General features: G+C 55.9%; 1 protein-coding gene across 4 annotated transcripts in view; it reads left to right on the forward strand.

Moving 5' to 3' along the window:
• GDPD5 (glycerophosphodiester phosphodiesterase domain containing 5) overlaps positions 1–17,887 on the forward strand; it is a 90,565-nt gene extending 72,678 nt beyond the window's left edge. The window contains exons 7-18 of one of the 4 annotated variants that reach the window (XM_024761964.1): positions 2,160–2,258; positions 2,566–2,659; positions 3,034–3,179; positions 7,038–7,120; positions 8,222–8,372; positions 8,918–9,136; positions 9,790–9,947; positions 10,188–10,335; positions 11,580–11,662; positions 12,237–12,251; positions 14,449–14,561; positions 17,308–17,887. In XM_024761964.1, coding sequence (XP_024617732.1) covers positions 2,160–2,258; positions 2,566–2,659; positions 3,034–3,179; positions 7,038–7,120; positions 8,222–8,372; positions 8,918–9,136; positions 9,790–9,947; positions 10,188–10,335; positions 11,580–11,662; positions 12,237–12,251; positions 14,449–14,561; positions 17,308–17,456 — 1,458 coding nt within the window. In that variant the 3' untranslated portion in view covers positions 17,457–17,887. Of the gene's footprint in view, positions 1–510; positions 2,259–2,565; positions 2,660–3,033; positions 3,180–7,037; positions 7,121–8,221; positions 8,373–8,917; positions 9,137–9,789; positions 9,948–10,187; positions 10,336–11,579; positions 11,663–12,236; positions 12,252–14,448; positions 14,562–17,307 lie in introns of those variants that run through there. The other 3 variants (XM_024761962.1, XM_024761965.1, XM_024761963.1) reach the window with 3 other exon arrangements.
• Positions 17,888–18,645: the final 758 nt, after the last annotated feature.

Genomic DNA, 18,645 nt, shown 5'->3' on the forward strand with positions numbered 1-18,645 from the left:
CAACCTGTTGGCAGAGCTGGTTTCCAACTCCTCCGGGTCCCAGCACCCGGGCAAGGCTCACTGAATGAACGGACGTAGCTCCTATATCCTCCACCCCTCCCGCTGTCGTCACAAACCACAGTGCCTCCAGCACAGAAAACCAGAGACCGCTTTCTCAGAGGCTTCCCCTGGGCCTTCTGGGTGGGATGTATCCTTTGCAGTCAGACTTGAGGAAGGGTGGTAGAGTTGTTGGGAGTCAGTGCTGTTATCGTGGCTTAAGGACACGGCGTGTGTGGGGGGAAATCCCACAGAACTTGACCACTGCAGTAATGCTGTGGGGCATAAGGTTGCCACTACAGCCACTGCAGAATTCAGAGGGGATAAAATTTTCCATTGCATTAGGATCCTTGGAAATCAGTTTTATTACAAGTATTTCCACTAGCAGTTAAATTCTCTAATAAAATGCTCAGAGGTGACCCTTCAAAGATGCTTGCTATGGCCTGGAGGGCAGCAGGGGGCAGGGAGCCTGCGTGTTGGGGTGGGGGGGTTGGGAGGATGCTCAGGGATGGTTAGGACACTTGTGGGCTCCCTCCACTGCAGCGTGACATCCCAGAAAGAGCACAACCTCCGAGACGGGCAGAATGGGGTTTGCTCCTGAATCTGCCCCCCTTCAAAGCTACGTGACCAAGCAAACCCTTAGGCTCTCTGAGCCCCATTTTCCTATGTGTAAAATGAAGATGGTAACATCTCAGCTGGGATTTTACGAGGATAAACGTGAGCAAGCGGAGTGCCTCCCGCAGAGCCAGGCACACTCGGGCCCTCCATGCACCTTCATGTCTCTCATTCCCGTGTCCTCTGGACCGGCATGTCACAATCCGTGAGAGCTCCTATCCATCTCAGCCTCTTATTACTGCTTCTTATTGGAACATTTGTTTCCAGGCTGATGGGCTGGAACGACAAACCTCCGAAGGCAAACTTAATCCCAGACAGGGATGAATCTTCCCTGCGTGGCAGGGAACGAAGATGGATCAGCCTCTGTTTCTGCCCTGACGAGCGAGAAACTCAATTTAGAGCTTGTTTGGTCGTTAGAGGGCTCTCACAATGCTGCTGCCTCCAGGAGAGACACTGTCAGAAGAAAAAGAAGGCGAGAGCCCTGATGGCAAAGAGAGCAGCTGGGAGCAGGCAGTAGGAAGTCAGGAGGGCCGGATGTGGCGGTCTTGGCAGGCGCCTATGGAGAGAGGGGCTGCGGAAGGCTTCGGGGTAGAGGTGTGAGCTGAGTTTTACGAGGCAGGCCTGGCGGTGTGGAGAGGTTGGGCAGAGTGAGATCCAGGGCCCAAGGCAGGGACCCTGGGGGGCTGAGTAACCAGAAACCAGGCATTAGTTAGTTTGGGGGAGCGTCTTATGTTACATGACACACTTCAGATCCCATCTGTCCCCAGAGCTTTCCGTCCCATGAAGGTTCCATCTGGTGTTCCGTCAGAGCTGTACTCCTCACTTCCTCTGGGAGAGCAGCTCCCATAACACATTAGAGGCTGGAAGCTAGGAGGCTGAGGCTGAGAGCAGGCCTTGGCAACGGGGCGTGTGGGGCAGACCCCTGCCTCACCTCTGCTCGCTGTAGCCTGAAGGCCAGGCTGGGTGTCAGCCTCCTGCGGGGGGCCTGGCTCCTCAGCCTGCTGCCCTGCAACCTGGGCAGGTTCCCCTGTGCCCCATCTCCTGGGGAGCCTTGGTCTCCTCACCTGTCACGCTGGATGAAAGGTGGCTGGGCAAGGCCTGGGACGGGACCTGCTGGGCTCAGGGAGGCCCCCCATTTGCCGAGTATATTCCCTCCTCACACCCTGAGCCCTGGGGCCATGCCCCACCTTAGCCCAGCTCCAGCCCACCTGTCTTCTCTCCACCCTCCCTTCTATTTCTCCCACGGTCCCTTCTTCACTGGGTCCACCTGCCTTCTCCTGCCTCTGCTCCTCTCACTGTCCTCTGCACGGCTGCCTCTGGCTTTCTTCCAGTGCCTGCCTCTGCCCTGCTTTGTCCGTCTCTCTTGTACTCTCTACTCTCCCCTTTCCGCCTCTCAGCCTCTCGCTCCGTCTCTCTACCTTTGCTCTCCCTCTCAGACACACTGGGGACCCTTGGGCCGATGGGGCTTTGACACTGCCCTGACCCTCTGGTGGCTCTTCCCCTTCCAGATGGGGCTGGTGGCCATCCTGGTGGCTACGGTGGTGGCCATGTCAGCTGTGGCCCAGCTGTGGGAGGACGAGTGGGAGGTGCTGCTTATCTCCCTGCAGGTGAGTGGGGGTGGGGACGGGGTGGCTGCTTCCCCAGGACCCTCAAAACAAGACAGTGCCTTTATGGTCACTCCCGTTTCTCTAGATCAAGGTCCAGAGGAAGTAGGGAGGGGTCCACATCACATAGCAACTCAGAGGCGGGGAGGGTGCTACAATCCGGGGTATCTGGACTCCCAGTTTCCTCCACTGAAAAATGGAGACACTTTCCTGCCCCGTGGATAGAGACAGGCCGTAAGGACGTTGGTAACCAGAGGGTCTGGGCACAGCTGGGAGCCAGCAGTCTCTCTTGTCCCTTCCTGCACACAAGGGCACAGCGCCGTTCCTGCACATGGGGGCCCTGGTCGCCATCACTGCGCTCTCCTGGATCGTGGCAGGACAGTTTGCCCGCGCAGAGCGATCCTGTAAGTATGACTGGGCAGGACCTACCCTCCGTGTGCTCCAAGTACCAAGGCCAGCTTGTCCTGCCCCCGCCTGGACGTTACCTAGGTAGCCTGGGGATATGGCGCGGCGCTTGCTCTCAGTGTGGGGAGTCCCGGTTCACAGTCCCGGCCTGCAGGTTCCACAGAGGTTGCAGCCTCGGCCTTGTGTGTTTCTTCCTCTGTGTCTCTACATGTGTGTGTGACTTAGAGGCCAGGTTCACCTTCCTAGCAAGAATGGGGGATCCTCTTGGTGCAGGGTCCCCTCAAAGCATCTGGGTCCTGACAAGTAGAGGGAGGAGGGATCCAGCACACCCTGCCAAGCTGCCCGGGGCTCATGGTTGGGCCCATGTCTGCAGCCTCCCAGATGGCCATTCTTGGTACCTTCTTCACCGTGGTGTTTGCCCTCTACCTGGCCCCTCTCACCATCTCCTCTCCCTGCATCATGGAGAAAAAGGACCTGGGCCCCAAACCTGCCCTCATCGGCCACCGCGGGGCCCCCATGGTGAGTGCCACTTGTGGGCCCTAAAGACTGGGGTGAGGGGTGGGTGGAGCTGCCATTGCTGAGGGGAGACAGGCAAAAAACCTAAAACCTAACTCCTTGTAGGAAGGAGCTTGCAGGGAAATGTATATAATACACGTAATGTAATAATAGCCACAAGTTTTAGCCCTTTTTGGTGGTGGTGGTGTTGGGGGGTGGGCGTGGGAGAGGTTTAATGGAAAGGGTTGGTGAAAAGGCTGGAGAGTTTCAATGGCATCAAGTCCTGAAGAGCCCGAAGGCATCTGGTTTGAAAGATTTCATTTTCATCCTGAGGGCCCTGGAGAGATGCAGGAGGGTTTTAGGCCAGGCCCAGATACTGCCAGGTTGTAGGTTAGGAAGGCCCAGGAGAGAGAGAGATGCTGGGTGTGAGGAGGGGAGCAGGGCCCAGGGGCTGGGACAAAGCAGCAGAAAAACCCTCCAGGCTGTGCAGGCAAGAGAGCTGGGTGCAGCTCCAAGCCCACTGCTAAAGGAAAACATTTGCACCGGGTGGGATGGAGAGTGGAAGGAGTCAGAGTCAGCACCTGCTCCTTCTCTGCCACCCCTGTGGCAGTAGGCCCTCCCCTCGAGGGAGTATGCACCAGAGCCAGGCTTCCAGGCCCCGTGGCAGCTGTGGGAGTCAGGGCCTATTCTATCTCCTCTGTGCCTAGTTTGCTCATCTTGTCCCCTGGGATGATGGGAGTGTCTGCACCCTATGGCCACAGGAAGCAAGAGTTAGCCTGTGTGATGTGCCCAGATATGAGTCTGGCTCACAGAAAGTAAGAGTTATGCTTTCCTGTTACCTCGGGCAAGCCCTCCTGCTTCTCTAGACTGGGTTTCCTGACCTACTAAAGCCTTGAACTTTGGTTGTCAACAGATGCAGTACCACTCATCACCACCAGGGGGAACTTGAGGGCTCTATGAGAGCTTTTTCTTGGTTGTGGCAGTAGTTGGGAGTTCCATGGTATCGCTGAATTTCAGGGTAGTCTAGGGGGCCTCACGAAGTAAGCATTTAAAGGAGGCGTCACGTCGGACAGGGCTGCAAATCACCATTATTGTACACATTTCCTAGATAAGGCTCAGAGACCTGCGACCCTGAGCTGGACCCTGGTGCTCTCCCATCACACCCCATGCTGCTCCTGGCACCTCCTGGAGGCAACCAGCTAGAAAGGCCATGGTTTTGGAGTCAGAGGATCTGGATTTGGGGTCCAGTTTTGCTACATGCTGCCCGTGTGTCTGGCGGGTTGCTGGTCCCCTCCAGGCCTCCCTGCTGCTGGCTTTTGTAAGGATAAATTAGGAGGACAGCCTTCCAGGAGGCAGGACCCCATATTATAGCTGCTTTTCTTTCCATGACCCGTATTACCCACCCCACCTGCTCTGGAGGCCACAGGACAAGAGGGTGGGGTGTGCTGAGGCAGGAAGCGGGGGCAAAGGGAAGGAGTGGGGTGGCCCCATGTGGATTGTTGTTTTAGCAGAAAGATTTCAAACATTCACAGAAGGGGAATGAATAGTATAATGAATCCAACACCACCTTCACCATTTATCAACATTTTGCCATTCTTGTTTCATCTATCGCCCTGCTTTGTCTTTTTTGAAAGCAAATCCCAGGTATTGTATCATTTTATCCATGCTTACTTCAGGACGTATCTCTAATGCATAAAGACCTAAAAAACAGAACTACGCCACACTGCCACTATTACACCTAACCAAATTACTAATCATTCCTTAGTACTATCTAATACTGAATCAGTGTTCAGCTTTACTTTGTCTCAAAAATATCTCTTTATAATTGAGTTGTGAAAAATCAGAATCCAAACAGAGTCCGTGTGGTACAGCTGGCTGGGATGTCTTCTAAGTATCTTTTAGTCTATAATAATCTCCCTCCCTTTTTTTCCCCATATGCTGTTTATTTGTTGAAGAAACTGAGTCATTTGTCCTGTAGAATTTCTCCCATTGTGCATCTGGCTGAATGCATCCTGGTGGTGGCCCTTGAGGGGCTGGTGTGGGTGTCGGACACAAGTCCTCCCTGTGTCACTGTGAATGCATGAGTACCAGTGTCTACACCTGTATGTCTGCCTGTGGGAGGCTTTGACTCTGGGTCCACACATCTGTGTGTGGTAAGCCCAGGTGCTCATCCCTGTCTTGGAGATGGTATGTGTGTGCCCTGGACGGGGATGTCCTTCCTATGTGGGTGGCCTGTGTGCATACTTTAATATTTGGTCAGACTGACTCCAAAGTTGGGCCTCTTAACCACAGTGGTCCACCACCATGAGTCTGTGACGACTACACCCACACACGCACACTTCTGACAATACAGCCCTATCTGCCTTTAGGCCTGAGGAAGTAGCAACCCTCTTTCTTAAGGAGGCCAGCACCTAACGCAGGGAGATCTGAGTTTAAAAAGCCTCCAGAAAAGAGATTTTGCCCCTCCCAAACACTTCTTCCTTCTCCCAAGGGTCTTCATGGCCCCTGCTACGCTCTTTGTGTCTACCCCCAGTCTACCGTCTGCCACGTGGGAGGGGCGTGTTGGTACCTCTCTGGTGGTCACTTGTGGGATGCCTGGCCACAGGGCATTTAGAGGTGACTGAGCAGGAACCCCACCGAGTCCACACCTGGACGCCTCTGTGGGGGTCTCACCCAGCCCACTTGACCGGGAGACAAGGCAGCATATCCCCCAAGGCCACTCTGCCCTGCAGAAAGGGGAAGAAAGGAACTCCCATTTCAGAGACTGCTGACGTCTATTACCTCAGCTATGAGCTTGGTAATATTAGTCCATTTTATAGCTAAAGGAACCGAGGTCCAGAGGGTGAGGTGTGATGGGCCCAGGTTGGTGACTGGGAAGGGGAATTGCTCCTTCTCAGCTTCAAAGCCCTTGCCATGCCAGGCCGCTTCCCAGGCGAGGGGAGTGTGTTACATGCTGGGGAACAGCATAGCCGGAGGAAGAGAAGATGGGAACGAGCATGTCTTGGTGAGAATGGGATGAGCCATGGGAGCCCTTTCCACCCATCCCTCACTGCCAGAAGTCTTCCCTGTCTTGCATCCCGCACTGCACGTGGTCCTAGCCCAATCCTTGGTATGGTGCTGACCCCTAATGGCAGCAAGGGGTATGACAGGATCACCAGACCAAAACAACTAGGGAGACTCGGAACCCCAACTCCCCCAACTGGAAGGACACTCAGAGAACAGTGTACATATACCGCCAAAGACCAGATGGGGAAACTGAGGCCCATAGGATAAAGAGATGCACCAAAGGTCACAAACCTAGTTAATGGCAGAGTCAGGCCTAGAACTAGGAGTTTCTGATGTATATGCTATAGGGTAACAGTTGTCATTTGTTAAGCACTTACTCTGTATCAGGCAACGTGCTAGGAGCTTTTAATCCTTATAACAGTCTAGGAGATGGTCGTGTCATGTCTGTATAGATGAAGAAACCAGTCACCCCACTGAAACTCTGCCATGCTGTCTACCCTGTCCTCTCCCTTGGGGATCTCCACCTGGACTCAAGGTATAACCAGGAGGAAACTTGGCATTCAGCCCAGCCCAAGACTGCATAGAGGCAGAAGACTGTAAAAAAGCCCTCCACCCCCGACATTTATATACATCAACACTAACCATCCCTGCTTCTCTCTCCCCACCACCAAAAATATGAGGTAGGCATGATTTAACAGATGAGGAAACTGAGCTTCAGAGAAGCTGTGTGGATGCCCAGGGCTCCACAGGTACTGCTTAGAGGAGTGGAATTAGAACCAGGTCTACCCCAGCCTCCCAACGTGGAAGTTTCTGTGGGTCGGGGAGCGGTGCTTGAACTAAAGCTTGGCTCTCCCTCACCACCACCTTCCTCCCCAGCTGGCCCCAGAGCACACGCTGATGTCCTTCAGGAAGGCCCTAGAGCAGAAGCTGTACGGACTCCAGGCTGACGTCACCATCAGGTAAGCGTGGGGCTTGGGAGGACAGCACCTCTTTTCCTCCTCGATGCAACCACACCCGGGTTTCTGCTGGAGACACGTCTGGTCCCAGAGTCTTAGAGATGGGAGAGCAGAGGCTTGGATTATCCACTGCAGGGCAGGCACCATGTTTATGCAAATAGATTTTGTGCCATACTCCAGGATATAAAATAGAGGAAAAAACAGACACCTGATTCAAGCAGGGTGGAGGTAGGGACCTGGAGTCCTGCCACAGATCCACTTAATGGAAAGACTAGCTCTGTATGGCTCAGCAAAATGGAGCACAAACACTCTGATGAGTGGAGTCAGCAAGGTGCAGAGTGATACGTTCACAGTGATGTCAGTTATAAAGACCACATAAAAGTGATCTATACAATTTCTACATGTAGATTTTAAGTATGTGTTTGTAAAAAGGGCAAGAAGTGTCCATACTGATCTGATAACATCATGTCTGAGAAGGGGAGGGGGGCAGGGTACTGAACAGGGGTACCACGGTGTGAGGATACCATTCCCATTGTAGACATTATAGAATTGTGTGTTTATCAAAACTTTCTAGCAGGTGGTAGGAAAATGCCTTGAGGAGGGGGAGCACAGGTGCCTTTTACTGTTTCACGCTAAGGCACCTTATGGGGCTACTGGCAGCCCCAGCAGAGTGGGGTAGACCGGGATGATACCAGGGTGGAACTTGTCAAAGGGGCCTGCATTTGCACTCTTCTCATTATGGCAGCACGTGGACTGGGTTCTAAGCCAGGTTCCACCACTTACTGGCTGGTAGGCCTTGAGTTTGATACTTCTGTCTCCAGCCTCAGTTTCCCTATTATCAAATGAGATAGCCTCTACCTCCCAGGGCTGCTGAGAGAATACGCTCAGCCCTCCCTCCTCAGCAGTGCCCACCCCCATCTGACCCTCAGAGAGAGCCGAGGGATTCACCTACTGCCCACTGACTTCCCTGTGCAGACGGGGAACCTGAGGCCCAAAGAGGGGCAGAGCAGGCCTGGGTCCCTAGGTGGGCTGGTGTAAGTGGGTGGGGAGGAGCGGGCGAGGGACCTGGGTGGGCAGTGACTCCGCAGCCCCACCCTCCCACAGCCTGGACGGCGTGCCCTTCCTCATGCATGACGCCACCCTGCGCCGCACCACCAACGTGGAGGAGGAATTCCCGGAGCTCGCCCACAGGCCTGCCTCCATGCTCAACTGGACCCTGCTGCAGAGGCTCAACGCTGGCCAGTGGTTCCTGAAGGTCTGGCAGCACCTGTCCTAGGCATGGAAAGCATGGTCAGGGACTCCATGGAGAGGGCCAGGGGCAGTCCTCAGCTCAGGTGACCTTCACATGCCGAGCTTCCTTGACTCACAGCCAGGCTGGTTGGCGGCCTCCTTGGGCTCCTGCCACTGCAGCCCAGCTATCATGGTTGTCACTACTTGTTCTGGTTCTGCCTCCCCTACCAGAAAAAGTTGATTTTGATTATAATAGTTAATAGCTAAAATTGTTAACACTGTAAAACTCTAGAGGAAGTTGGTTCTCTGGTCTGAAGTGCTACTGAGAGAAAAACGGACTGGGGTCTGGGATATGTTCCAAGCAAATCATTCTTTTGGCGAGCAGACCGGGATAGAGAGGTTATGGTTGGGTTCTCCTAGAGGTCCCAAAGGGCCCCAGCCTTCAATGTGCCTGACTTGCACACATCAGCTGACACTGGCAGCTCAGTCGCCTCCAAGTTCCATAGCCAGGAAGGCATGTGGAGGCCCCATAGGACTGGTGAGACAAACGTGTGTCCCTGTCTCTGCCAGACGGACCCCTTCTGGACGGCCAGTTCCCTGTCACCGTCCGACCACAGGGAGGCCCAAAACCAGTCCATCTGCAGCCTAATGGAACTCTTGGAGCTGGCCAAGGGCAATACCACGTTGCTGCTCAACCTGCGTGACCCGCCGCGGGAGCACCCCTACCGCGGCAGCTTCCTCAACGTCACGCTGGAGGCCCTGCTGCACTCGGGCTTCCCCCAGCACCAGGTGAGGCCCTGCAGCCCAGCCCCACCCAGCTCTGTCCCCAAGGAGCTGAGCTCCGCCCAGCCCTGCCCCACCCGGAGGGAGACCAGGCCTGCCTGGAGTCCCGCTCAATCAGTAAACTCACCGTGTCCACCCCTCTCCAGACCTCAGCGTTCCACATTTGTGAAATGAGGGTAGCATACCCCACGCCTCCCTGACAGGGTCATCATGGGGCCAAGAGGGAAATAAGAAAGGCATTTAAAATGTACAAAGGAAAAAAAATAAAACGTACAAAGGGCAGGAGCAGGGCCAGATTCTTCGGAACATGGTACTTCCATGAAGTGTTACCTACATGATACCTGGGGACCAGAAAAATACGATTCCAACTATGACAACACACAAGACGCTGGTGGCCACATGCACAGTAGTTGACACTTGGGGCGTTATCGGTCTTGTCCTGACTAGGGTCTGGAGGGGGATCTTCCTGAGGTGTTGCCAAAGCAATTCCCAGCCATGGCTGGGACCAAGTCATCCCCCGGAGGTGGTTACTACCTGAAAGCTTTCACTGCGTGCCAGGTCCCGCCTCTTTTAACCCCTCCAGGTGCTCCACGAGGGACAGACACCCTAACCCCACTGTATAGAAGGGAAATCAGAGGCTGCTCCTCTCCTGCCTGCAGGTCCTGTGGCTGCCTAACAGGCAGAGGCCCTTCGTGCAGAAGGTGGCTCCTGGCTTCCAGCAGACATCGGGCTCCAAGGAGGCAGCTGCCAGCCTGCGGAGAGGCCACATCCAGCGGCTGAACCTGCGCTACACTCAGGTGTCCCGCCAGGAGCTCAGGTGCCCACCCCATCCTGCCCAGGCTCACCCAGAGGACTGGACACACAGGCTCAGGGTTCAAAGAGGAGAGGTTGAGAACATCAGGCACACCTGGGTTTGTATGTGAGCTTGGCCCTCTGAGAGCGGAGTTTCCTTCCTCCAGGGACAGTTTTGAGGACGGCGTGAGGTTGTGAAGGGCCATGCTTTACAGGCTTCCCACACTGGCCAAAGGGCCGACCAGCCTCTGTCCCTGCCCCACAGGGACTATGCATCCTGGAACCTGAGCGTGAACCTCTACACAGTCAATGCCCCGTGGCTCTTCTCCCTGCTGTGGTGCGCGGGGGTCCCGTCTGTCACCTCTGACAACTCCCACACCTTATCCCAGGTGCCCTCCCCCCTCTGGATCATGGTGAGTTGGGGATTGTTGGGGGTCCAGGGAGCTGCCTATGGCTTCCAGGGCTGGGGGGCAGGCTCCACACCCAGGCTCCCTCTGGTGAGGTCTCAGGGGTGGGGGGAGCACCTGAGGGGACAGGCTTGAGGCATGAAGAAGATTCTCCTGACCTCTGGGCCTGCACCAAGGTCTGGGGGGTAGGAGGAACCTTGGCCTGAGCCACATGGGGAAAAACACCAAAAGCTCTAGACTAATAAACAACTACTTGGATTTTGGGGGGGGTTGGAGATTATTATATTTTGTTTTAAAGGAAGGGAAGTCATTGGGAAAAGAGGGCAACGAGGCAAAAATAGGGAACATTAAAATCTTCCCAGAGATTACAGCCAATAAAACCAGCTTTCAGTTGGCTGACCGACTGAGCACCTGAAGACAGGCCTGTGTTCCAGTCCCAGCTCTGCCAACCAGGGGGCTTGGGGAGCCCTTGCCCTCCCTCCTGTGCTCCCACTGCCACTTCCCTGAGGTCATGAAAGGCAGATGGAGGGTCTCATTATGGCTAAGATGATGCCGTGTCAGTGAATCAGATCTAGGTTTGGGGTGGTTAGTCCATCCCCCCACCCATGGTCTTTTAAAACCTCTGAAGGCTCAGCTCGGACTGAGATGAAATAACCGTGGCAGCAGCAGCGATGAGCACACTCTGATTTTCAGGCCACAGGAACTGACCAACAGCAAAAAGTGCCCTAGCCCACCTCCACAGTTTACCTGAGGTCAAGGGGGTGTGAGGCCTGGCTGCTCTGCAGGCTTCACCCTGCTGGGCCCCTCTCTATGGCCCCCTGGAGGGGAAGCTCCCACACTCCACACCCTACAATGACATGTACTCTCACACGCACATGGATGCCACATACCTCTTCACATACCCACCCGCGCACCTGCTTGTCACGTCACACCCTCTCATTCATCTATCTGTCTTTCATATTTTGGTTCTTGCATTAAGCCCCTTTAAGCACATAAATCCTCTAGGTTTAAAACACACCACCTCTACAGTGAACACTGCACAGATCTCTTTTATCCTACACACGCACCCCACCCCCAAACCCCAGGCCCACTCCTACAAAATATAATCTCAAGCCCCTAAGCCCCCTCCAGGTCCTCCTCTGCCCCTCCCTGATGGTGACGTGCGATTCTCCTGCCCATGGGCCCTTGGTCTGGAGCCCTGGTCTGGACCAGCCGTGACTGGAAGCTGGTCGTGGGCCATCTGTCCACAGCCCCCGGACGAGTACTGTCTCATGTGGGTCACCGCCGACCTGATCTCCTTCATCCTGATCGTTGGCATCTTCGTGCTCCAGAAGTGAGTAGGCCCTGACCACCTTCCGCGGCCCTCCCTGCCTGAAACGGGCCAGCTCCCGCCCCCAGCCAGGTGAACGCCCTCCTGAGCCCTGGGCCGGGAGATGTCCTGGCCAGACCACCCTGTTCAGGGGAGAAGGAGGCCTCCCTGTGGCCCCCAGCCCGTCCCCTTCAGCCAGAGCCCAGTGGCTTCTGGAATGAGCACCCAGCCGGGAGCCCAGAGCCAAGCTGGGCCAGGATTTGCTGTGTAGACTCTTTGGTGAGTTTCAGCTCCAGGGGGGGCTCCTCTCTAGGCTTGTCTCCCCGCCTGTCACCCAGGGCACAGGTTTCCACAGCACTCGTGCCGGGCTCAGACCTCCCCACCCACCCTCCAGGACGACAGCTGGGGGTGGTGGTCACTGGGAGTGGGTGGGTCCTGGGGAGGTTTTAGGGCCAGGCGGGGCCCCAACCCAGCCATGAAGTAGCAGGCTGGGTTTTACTCTTGACTGACGTTCTCTCTCTGTCCCATACTGCTCTGATCCGGCGCATGTCCCTCCTCTCTCCCCCTCCCCACTCTGCTGCACTCTGGCATCTCACAGCTATCACTTGATCAGGTAATTCTGGTGTGGTCCTCCTCCTGTTCCTCTTTCTCCCTCCTTCTCGCCGCCCCCTCTCTCCACCTCCCTCTGAAAGGCTGCCTCCTGAGAAGCCCTAGGCACAGGTCACCCTCCCAGACACCTCCCCTGCCTGAAGCCGCCTTCCCGTCCTTGCTCTCATCCTCTCCCCTGCAGTCCTCCCTTCTCTCTCCCCACCTTGCTGTGTGTGTCCCTCTGCTCTCTCTCCCTCCCACAGACAGGGAACCAGCATTTCCTTGCAGGTTGCTGACCTGGCCTCTCTCAGCACCAGAGCATCTCCCTCTGGGGAGGGGCTCTGCTTGGGCCACCCCCCACAGCCTGGCACTTTGGGCAAGGCCTTCCCCAGTGCCCGGTGCACAGCCTACCAAGTTCTGTTTCTCCCTGCCACCTGTGGCCCTCCCACTCCCAGTTTGCCTTTCCCCTCCCTCACTGTTTATCTTTCTCTCCACCTCTCTTCTTTCTTTCACTTTCTGTCTCTGACTCCCACCCCACTGCTCTCCCCCCATGAGCACAGCCTCCCGTACTTTCCCCTGGGAAATACCCCCAGTGGTTGAGCTTCCTGTCCTAGATGTACCTCACTGCAGAGACACGGGCCTGACACTTTCCTCCTGGGTTTAACGTTAATTTCCAAGATGAGACCTTGGTCTTGCGGGTGCAAGTTCCCTTTGGTCAGGTGCCTTGGGCCCTCCTAGGTCAGTCATCTTCACTGACCAGCTTCTAGGAGGAGGAACTCTGTGCTCACTGACTGTGGGACTGAGCCCAGCAAAGGGCCATTTGCCTGGTCCCTCCACCATCCTCTCAGTCGGCAGATGTCCACATGTGCTGGCTGGTGCTGTGCTAGGCCTTCTTCCCCAGGGTGCTCCACCGACACGCTGGGCCACTCAAGATACATCCAGGATGGCATCATCATCTTCCTGGGGGGTCAGGCAAGGCCTGATGGAGGAGAGGACCCTGGGGGAGAAGTTCATTCCCCTGTGGTCCTCATTCTTCCATTCATTCACTCAATGATACTTAGAGCACCCACCACACAGCAGGCATTGGGCTTGGTGCCAGGCACGCAGCGATAAATAAGAGACCCTATTGCTGTTCTCAGGGATGCGTAGGGCGGCCAGCCCAGCCAGAGGTTGCCTTCCCCTCTGCCTCCTGCTTTCCCCTTGTCTGTCTGCTCTGTTCATCCACCTGTCTGCCTGTCCATTTCTGCTGTGCTGATCCCATCTGGAAACAACTGATTTCCCCTGGAGTCTGGGCTCCCTCCACCCACTCCAGCAGGGCGCCGGGCCCTGGGGGGTTGGGTTGTTGTTTCCAAGCTGACCCCCACTTCCCTGAGTGGGGTTGGGGGTCCGGTGAGTCCTTCTGTCTAGGTTGCAGGAAGAATCTAAGTTCAGAGGCCAGGGATTTGGGGCTAGTTCAGAGGAACTGTAACAGCAAGAACTGTGCCCTGGGCCAGACGAAGGAACCCAAGTCCTCCCGGCTCTGCCTGGTCCCTGCATGCCCTATGCAGCCCCACCTCTCAGCCCATTCAGTTTTGCTCCCACCTTGCCCCAGCCATTAAAGGGGTAATGCTCCGGCCTGTCCCTCTCCACTAGGGAATATGCACCCCACTCTTCCAGGGCTGTCGGAACAGAGCAGCAGCAGGCCCCTCCCCAAGTCACTCCAGCACCCTTGCCTTGTGACACCACGAAGACAAGCTCCCCGCTGTCTCCCCTCCCCTCCCTGCTTTCCTTCACTTCCTCTCTGGGGTTCCTCACTGGCTTCACTCAGCCTGGTCCTGATGATGGAGCTGTAGGCGACATCAGCTGGGACTCCCCAAGACTGGTTTGCACTCCAGGGTGGGTCATCAGTCATGCCTACTAAGCCCCCACCCCCAAATTTGTCCAGGCGTATAACTGGGGGCACCTGACACATAACTAACCAACCCCTAACCATCCTCCTGGGCAAGGGGAGCGGATCTAGGAGTCTGGAGGTAAGAGGGCTGGAGAGCCCTGGCTGACAGTCAGCAGACTGATTCAGGCCCCAGCTCTGCCCTACTCTGGGCCTCAGTTTCCCCATCTGTACAGTCGGACAAGAGTCCTGCTGGTCTCTCAGGCCAAATCCAGAGAGTCTGTGGAAGTAGGAAGGACCCCTTCTCCAAGGAAAGGTGGGGAAGGACCTGATGCCCACGGGGCCATCTCTGCAGGTGGCGCCTGGGTGGCATACGGAGCTACAACCCCGAGCAGATCATGCTGAGTGCCGCGGTGCACCGGACCAGCCGGGACGTCAGCATCATGAAGGAGAAGCTCATCTTTTCAGGTGTGCAGCTCCGCAGACAGGTTGAGTCAGGCTCTGGGCTCTGTCCTCTGCACCCGACATGTGCAGACGGGTGTGTGTGCACACATTTCACACACAGCACATACAGGTAGGGACACGGCACAGACATAAATATACCCACCTAGCTTCACACTCACACCGGTACAGGGGCACACATACACACACACAGAAATGCATACCCGTCCACATGCAGCCTTCAACTCCAGGCCCTGTGGCTCAGTGTCAGCCCCATGGGTAGTGGGCAAGGGTGACATGCAGGGGTGGGGGGAGGGCTGGAGGCCCATCCTGCCATGCTGGTTCATACACAGACCCCACAAACGTTGATTTCACCCCTGCTTGCTGCCTGTTGACATTCCCAGATTGATGGAGGAGGCAGCTGTATAAACAAATACATGGAAAATTAGGTGTCAATGAGCCCTAATAGATGGGGGTGCTGAGCCAGAGTGGGGTACAAGGAGGAGAGAGGGGTTCAGAGTTCCCTGGGGCAGTGAGGAAGGTTTTGGGGCCCACTCTGTGAGGAGGTGATGTAGTTGAAATGGGAAGGAAGGGTAGGAGGGGGATAGGTTTGAGGTGAGGGCTGGGCGAGCAGAGGGAAGGAAGGGCATTCGAAGCAGGAACAGCATGTGTTCAGAGGTAGTGAGGGAGCACTCCTTGCCATGGCTCGAAGGCAGGGCCTCTGGCTGACTCACCCCAAGATGGCGCTGGGGAGGCACTTTGGCCTCAAGTGTGTGGTCAGGAGCTTGGGCTTTGTTCTGAAAGAAGAGGAAGGTAACAGACAGATTTGTCTTTGTTACAGTGGGGCTGTAACAAAGTACCACAAACTGGGTGGCTTAAAAACAGATGTATTGTCTCACAGTTCTGAAAGCTAAGAGTCCATCATCGAGGTGTCAGCAGGGCTGTGAGGGAAAGATCTGGTCCTGGCCTCTCCCATTGCCTTGTAGATGCATCTCTGTGTCCGAAGTTCCCCTCTTTACAAGGACACCAGTCATTCTGGATTAGGGCCCACTCTAATGACCTCATATTAACTAATTACATCTGCAATGACCTTATTTCCAAAGAGGGTCACATTCTGAAGTGCTGGGGTTTAGGACTTCACTATACGAATTTGGAGGGAACACAATTCAATCTCTCTCTTTTTTTCTTTTTTTGTCGGCGCCACAGGGCTTGTGGGATCTTAGTTCCCTGACCGGGGATCGAACCCGTGCCCCCCTGCAGTGGAAGTGCAGAGTCCTAAACACTGAACTGCTAGGGAATTCCCCACAAGTCAGTCTCTAACAAGTGTGGAGGGTGGGTTAGAAGGGGAAGCTGGAGGCAAGAAAACCAATAATTCAGATGGGGATTGTGGGAATGGAAACAGGAGAGGAGAGATTTGAGAGATATTTAGAAGCCAGATGGACCTGGATTCAAATCCCAGCTTATCCCCCGAGCTGTGTGAACAAGAGCATATTACCTAACCTCCCTCACCATCAGACTCCTCCTCTGTAAAATGGGCTAGCTCCCCGTCACAGAGTACCTGTGAGGGTTAGTGCCACGCCTGGCCCAGACGGGTGCTTGGTAAATGCTGCCCGAGTGAACCAGAGCCCAGTGGGGGGTGCTTGTGGGTTTAGTGGGGCTGGCTCCAGCGACTGTGTGAACATCCACTCATTTCTTCACTCTTTTATTTATCCCCTCCTTCAACAGACGCATGCCAGGCCCTGTTTTAGGTGCTGAGGATACACAGATTCTTGCCTTTGGGGTACTTAATTCCTCCTACCCTCGCTCAAAAACCCTCCTTCTCCTGGGAGCCTTCCCTGAGCACCAAAGCGGGGTTGGAGGGCTTCCCCCCGCCTCCCACAGCTCTCTGGCGACACTGGGGAGCTCCTGGAAGGAGGAGTCCCCAGGCTTCTGTACTGTGCCTGGCCCAGGGAAGTCAGGAGGGGCGGGTAGCATGAATGGCAGGCAGGAGGCCAGCACTTTGGCCTGTCAGGTTCTGCACCTCCCCGACCCCTGCCTCTCTGTAGTGCCAAAGGCCATTCATTCACCTAGCACCTTCTCATCACTGGCCCTGAAGAGTCGCCGCAGGCCTCACCCGCTGCCCACTCCTGGTTGAGAGGTCTTCTCCAGGAACCCTCAGCCCCACCAAGGTGCTCTGAGTGCCCTTGGGGTGTGCTTAGCTCCCCTCAGCAGACCTTTTCTAAGCCTCTGCTGTGTGTCCAGGACTGTACCAGCCACTGGGGACACTGATGCCCAGACGTCATCCCTGTTCTTGAAGTACTCCAGCCGATGGGGGCCATAGATGGTGACAATACAGGTGGGGCAGGGGGGAACAGGGTGGTCATGAGGAGGCCCCATCCCAGCCTGGGGGCAGAAAGAGAAATGAGAAGAATTTAGCCAGATTTTAAGAAAAGGAAGTGTTATCGGGAGGTCATGCCCAGGAGACAGGCCAATATGTGCAAAGCCCTGAGGAGAGTAAACACATGCGTGCCAAGCTTAAGAGGGTGCAGATAGTTTTCTGTGGCTGGAAGGTGGAGTTCCAGGGAGAGGAGACTGAAGTGCGACCAGAGTGTTTGCAGAGACTGAGAAGGGCCTTGAATGCCAAGCTCAATAGCATACCTGAAACCCGAGGTTTCATTCCTCCTAGTGGCTGACCAGGAGTGGCTCCAGGCCACCCTTTCCCACGGCATCTGCCAGCCATCTATCCACTCCTCTCCTTCCTGCACTCATATTCTGCCTCCTTCTGGCCCAACAGAGATCAGCGATGGCATGGAGGTCTCCGATGAGCTCTCTGTATGTTCAGACAACAGTTATGACACATATGCCAACAGCACCACCTCCCCTATGGGCCCCCAAGGGAGCGGCAGCCGCGCCACGACCCTCACAGACCGGAGTGGGCGTTAGCTGAAGACCCGTCTGTCCAGCCTGTACCTCATGTGGAGACAGGGGAAGCCCACAGAGCTGGAAGAAGCACGCTCTGGGAGCTGGCTCCACAGTCTCCTTGTTGGCTCCAGCCCCTCGTCAGCCATGGCCTCTCTTGGAGGGGGCTCCCCTCGCCAGCCTCTCAGATGCCCCTGCGGGCCTGGGGCTCCTTTTTCTGGGAAGTTTGGGGCTTGGGGCCTGGTCCACTCCCTGAGGCCCTCCCTTGCATCCTGACCGGGAAGCTTTGAAGGGTCACTGGGCCATGCCATGCCCCCTGCGGCAGTGGAGGACGTGGAGCCTGCGTGTGCCCACGTGTGTCTGTCCTCCTGTCTGTGCTGTGAGGAAACCACCTTCTCTGTGTTTCTCCTGCCTCAAGGGCCTGTGCTAGGCCTCTCTGCCCCAGCACCTCTGCTCTTCCATCAGTCTCAAAGCACAAGGAAGCTTGGCCCAGGAGCAACGCCTGCTACAGTGGTGGAGACACTCCTCCCCTGCCAGCCTCCTGCTGCCGCTGGCCCTGCCCCAGGAGAGGGTCTGAGCCATATCCCCTAGAAGCGCTGGAGGTGGCAAGAGCAGGCCCGGGGCTGCTGGATCCACACCCGGGAGATCCACAGACTGACGTGACCTCAGGTTCCCACGTCAGTGGCCAAGGGCAGGGGCCACCTGCGAAAAGTGTTATGGCATGGTCAGGGGTGGGTATATGGCCAAGGAGGCCTTCAGCACAGGGAACCTGAGGGGCCTCGGCCAAGATGATTAAAGCTGCCATCTTGACACGTGTCATCTCTGAATTGTCAGTGGGAGGGTGGGGACAGAGCTTGCTGGGTTTGGGATTCGGGTCCCATTGACTGAGGAAGAACCATTCTCAGAAATGAATGGGAGAGTGGCAGGGTGGTGGAGCCCCTCCCCTGCATCACATGGCACTGGGGCTTCCTTAACAGCACTGGGCTTAGGGGCAAGTGTCCCCATATTGTGGTGGAGACCGTCTTGCAGAGGTAAAGTGACCATCCGGAGCCACACAGCTTAGAACTGGTAGAGCCAGAATCCCACTGAGGCTCTGTGTGCCTTTCGTAACCAGCTGGGAATGGTAAGGCAGATGGGGAGGGCTCCCTGGTCCGATGTAGGACTGGGCAGTGGGACGAGCAGGTCCCTTCGTGGCCATATGGAGGCTTTCTGA

The sequence above is a fragment of the Neophocaena asiaeorientalis genome, unplaced genomic scaffold, assembly GCF_003031525.2.
Source record: "Neophocaena asiaeorientalis asiaeorientalis breed wild unplaced genomic scaffold, Neophocaena_asiaeorientalis_V1.1 scaffold263, whole genome shotgun sequence".
In the NCBI taxonomy this organism is placed as follows: domain Eukaryota; kingdom Metazoa; phylum Chordata; class Mammalia; order Artiodactyla; family Phocoenidae; genus Neophocaena; species Neophocaena asiaeorientalis.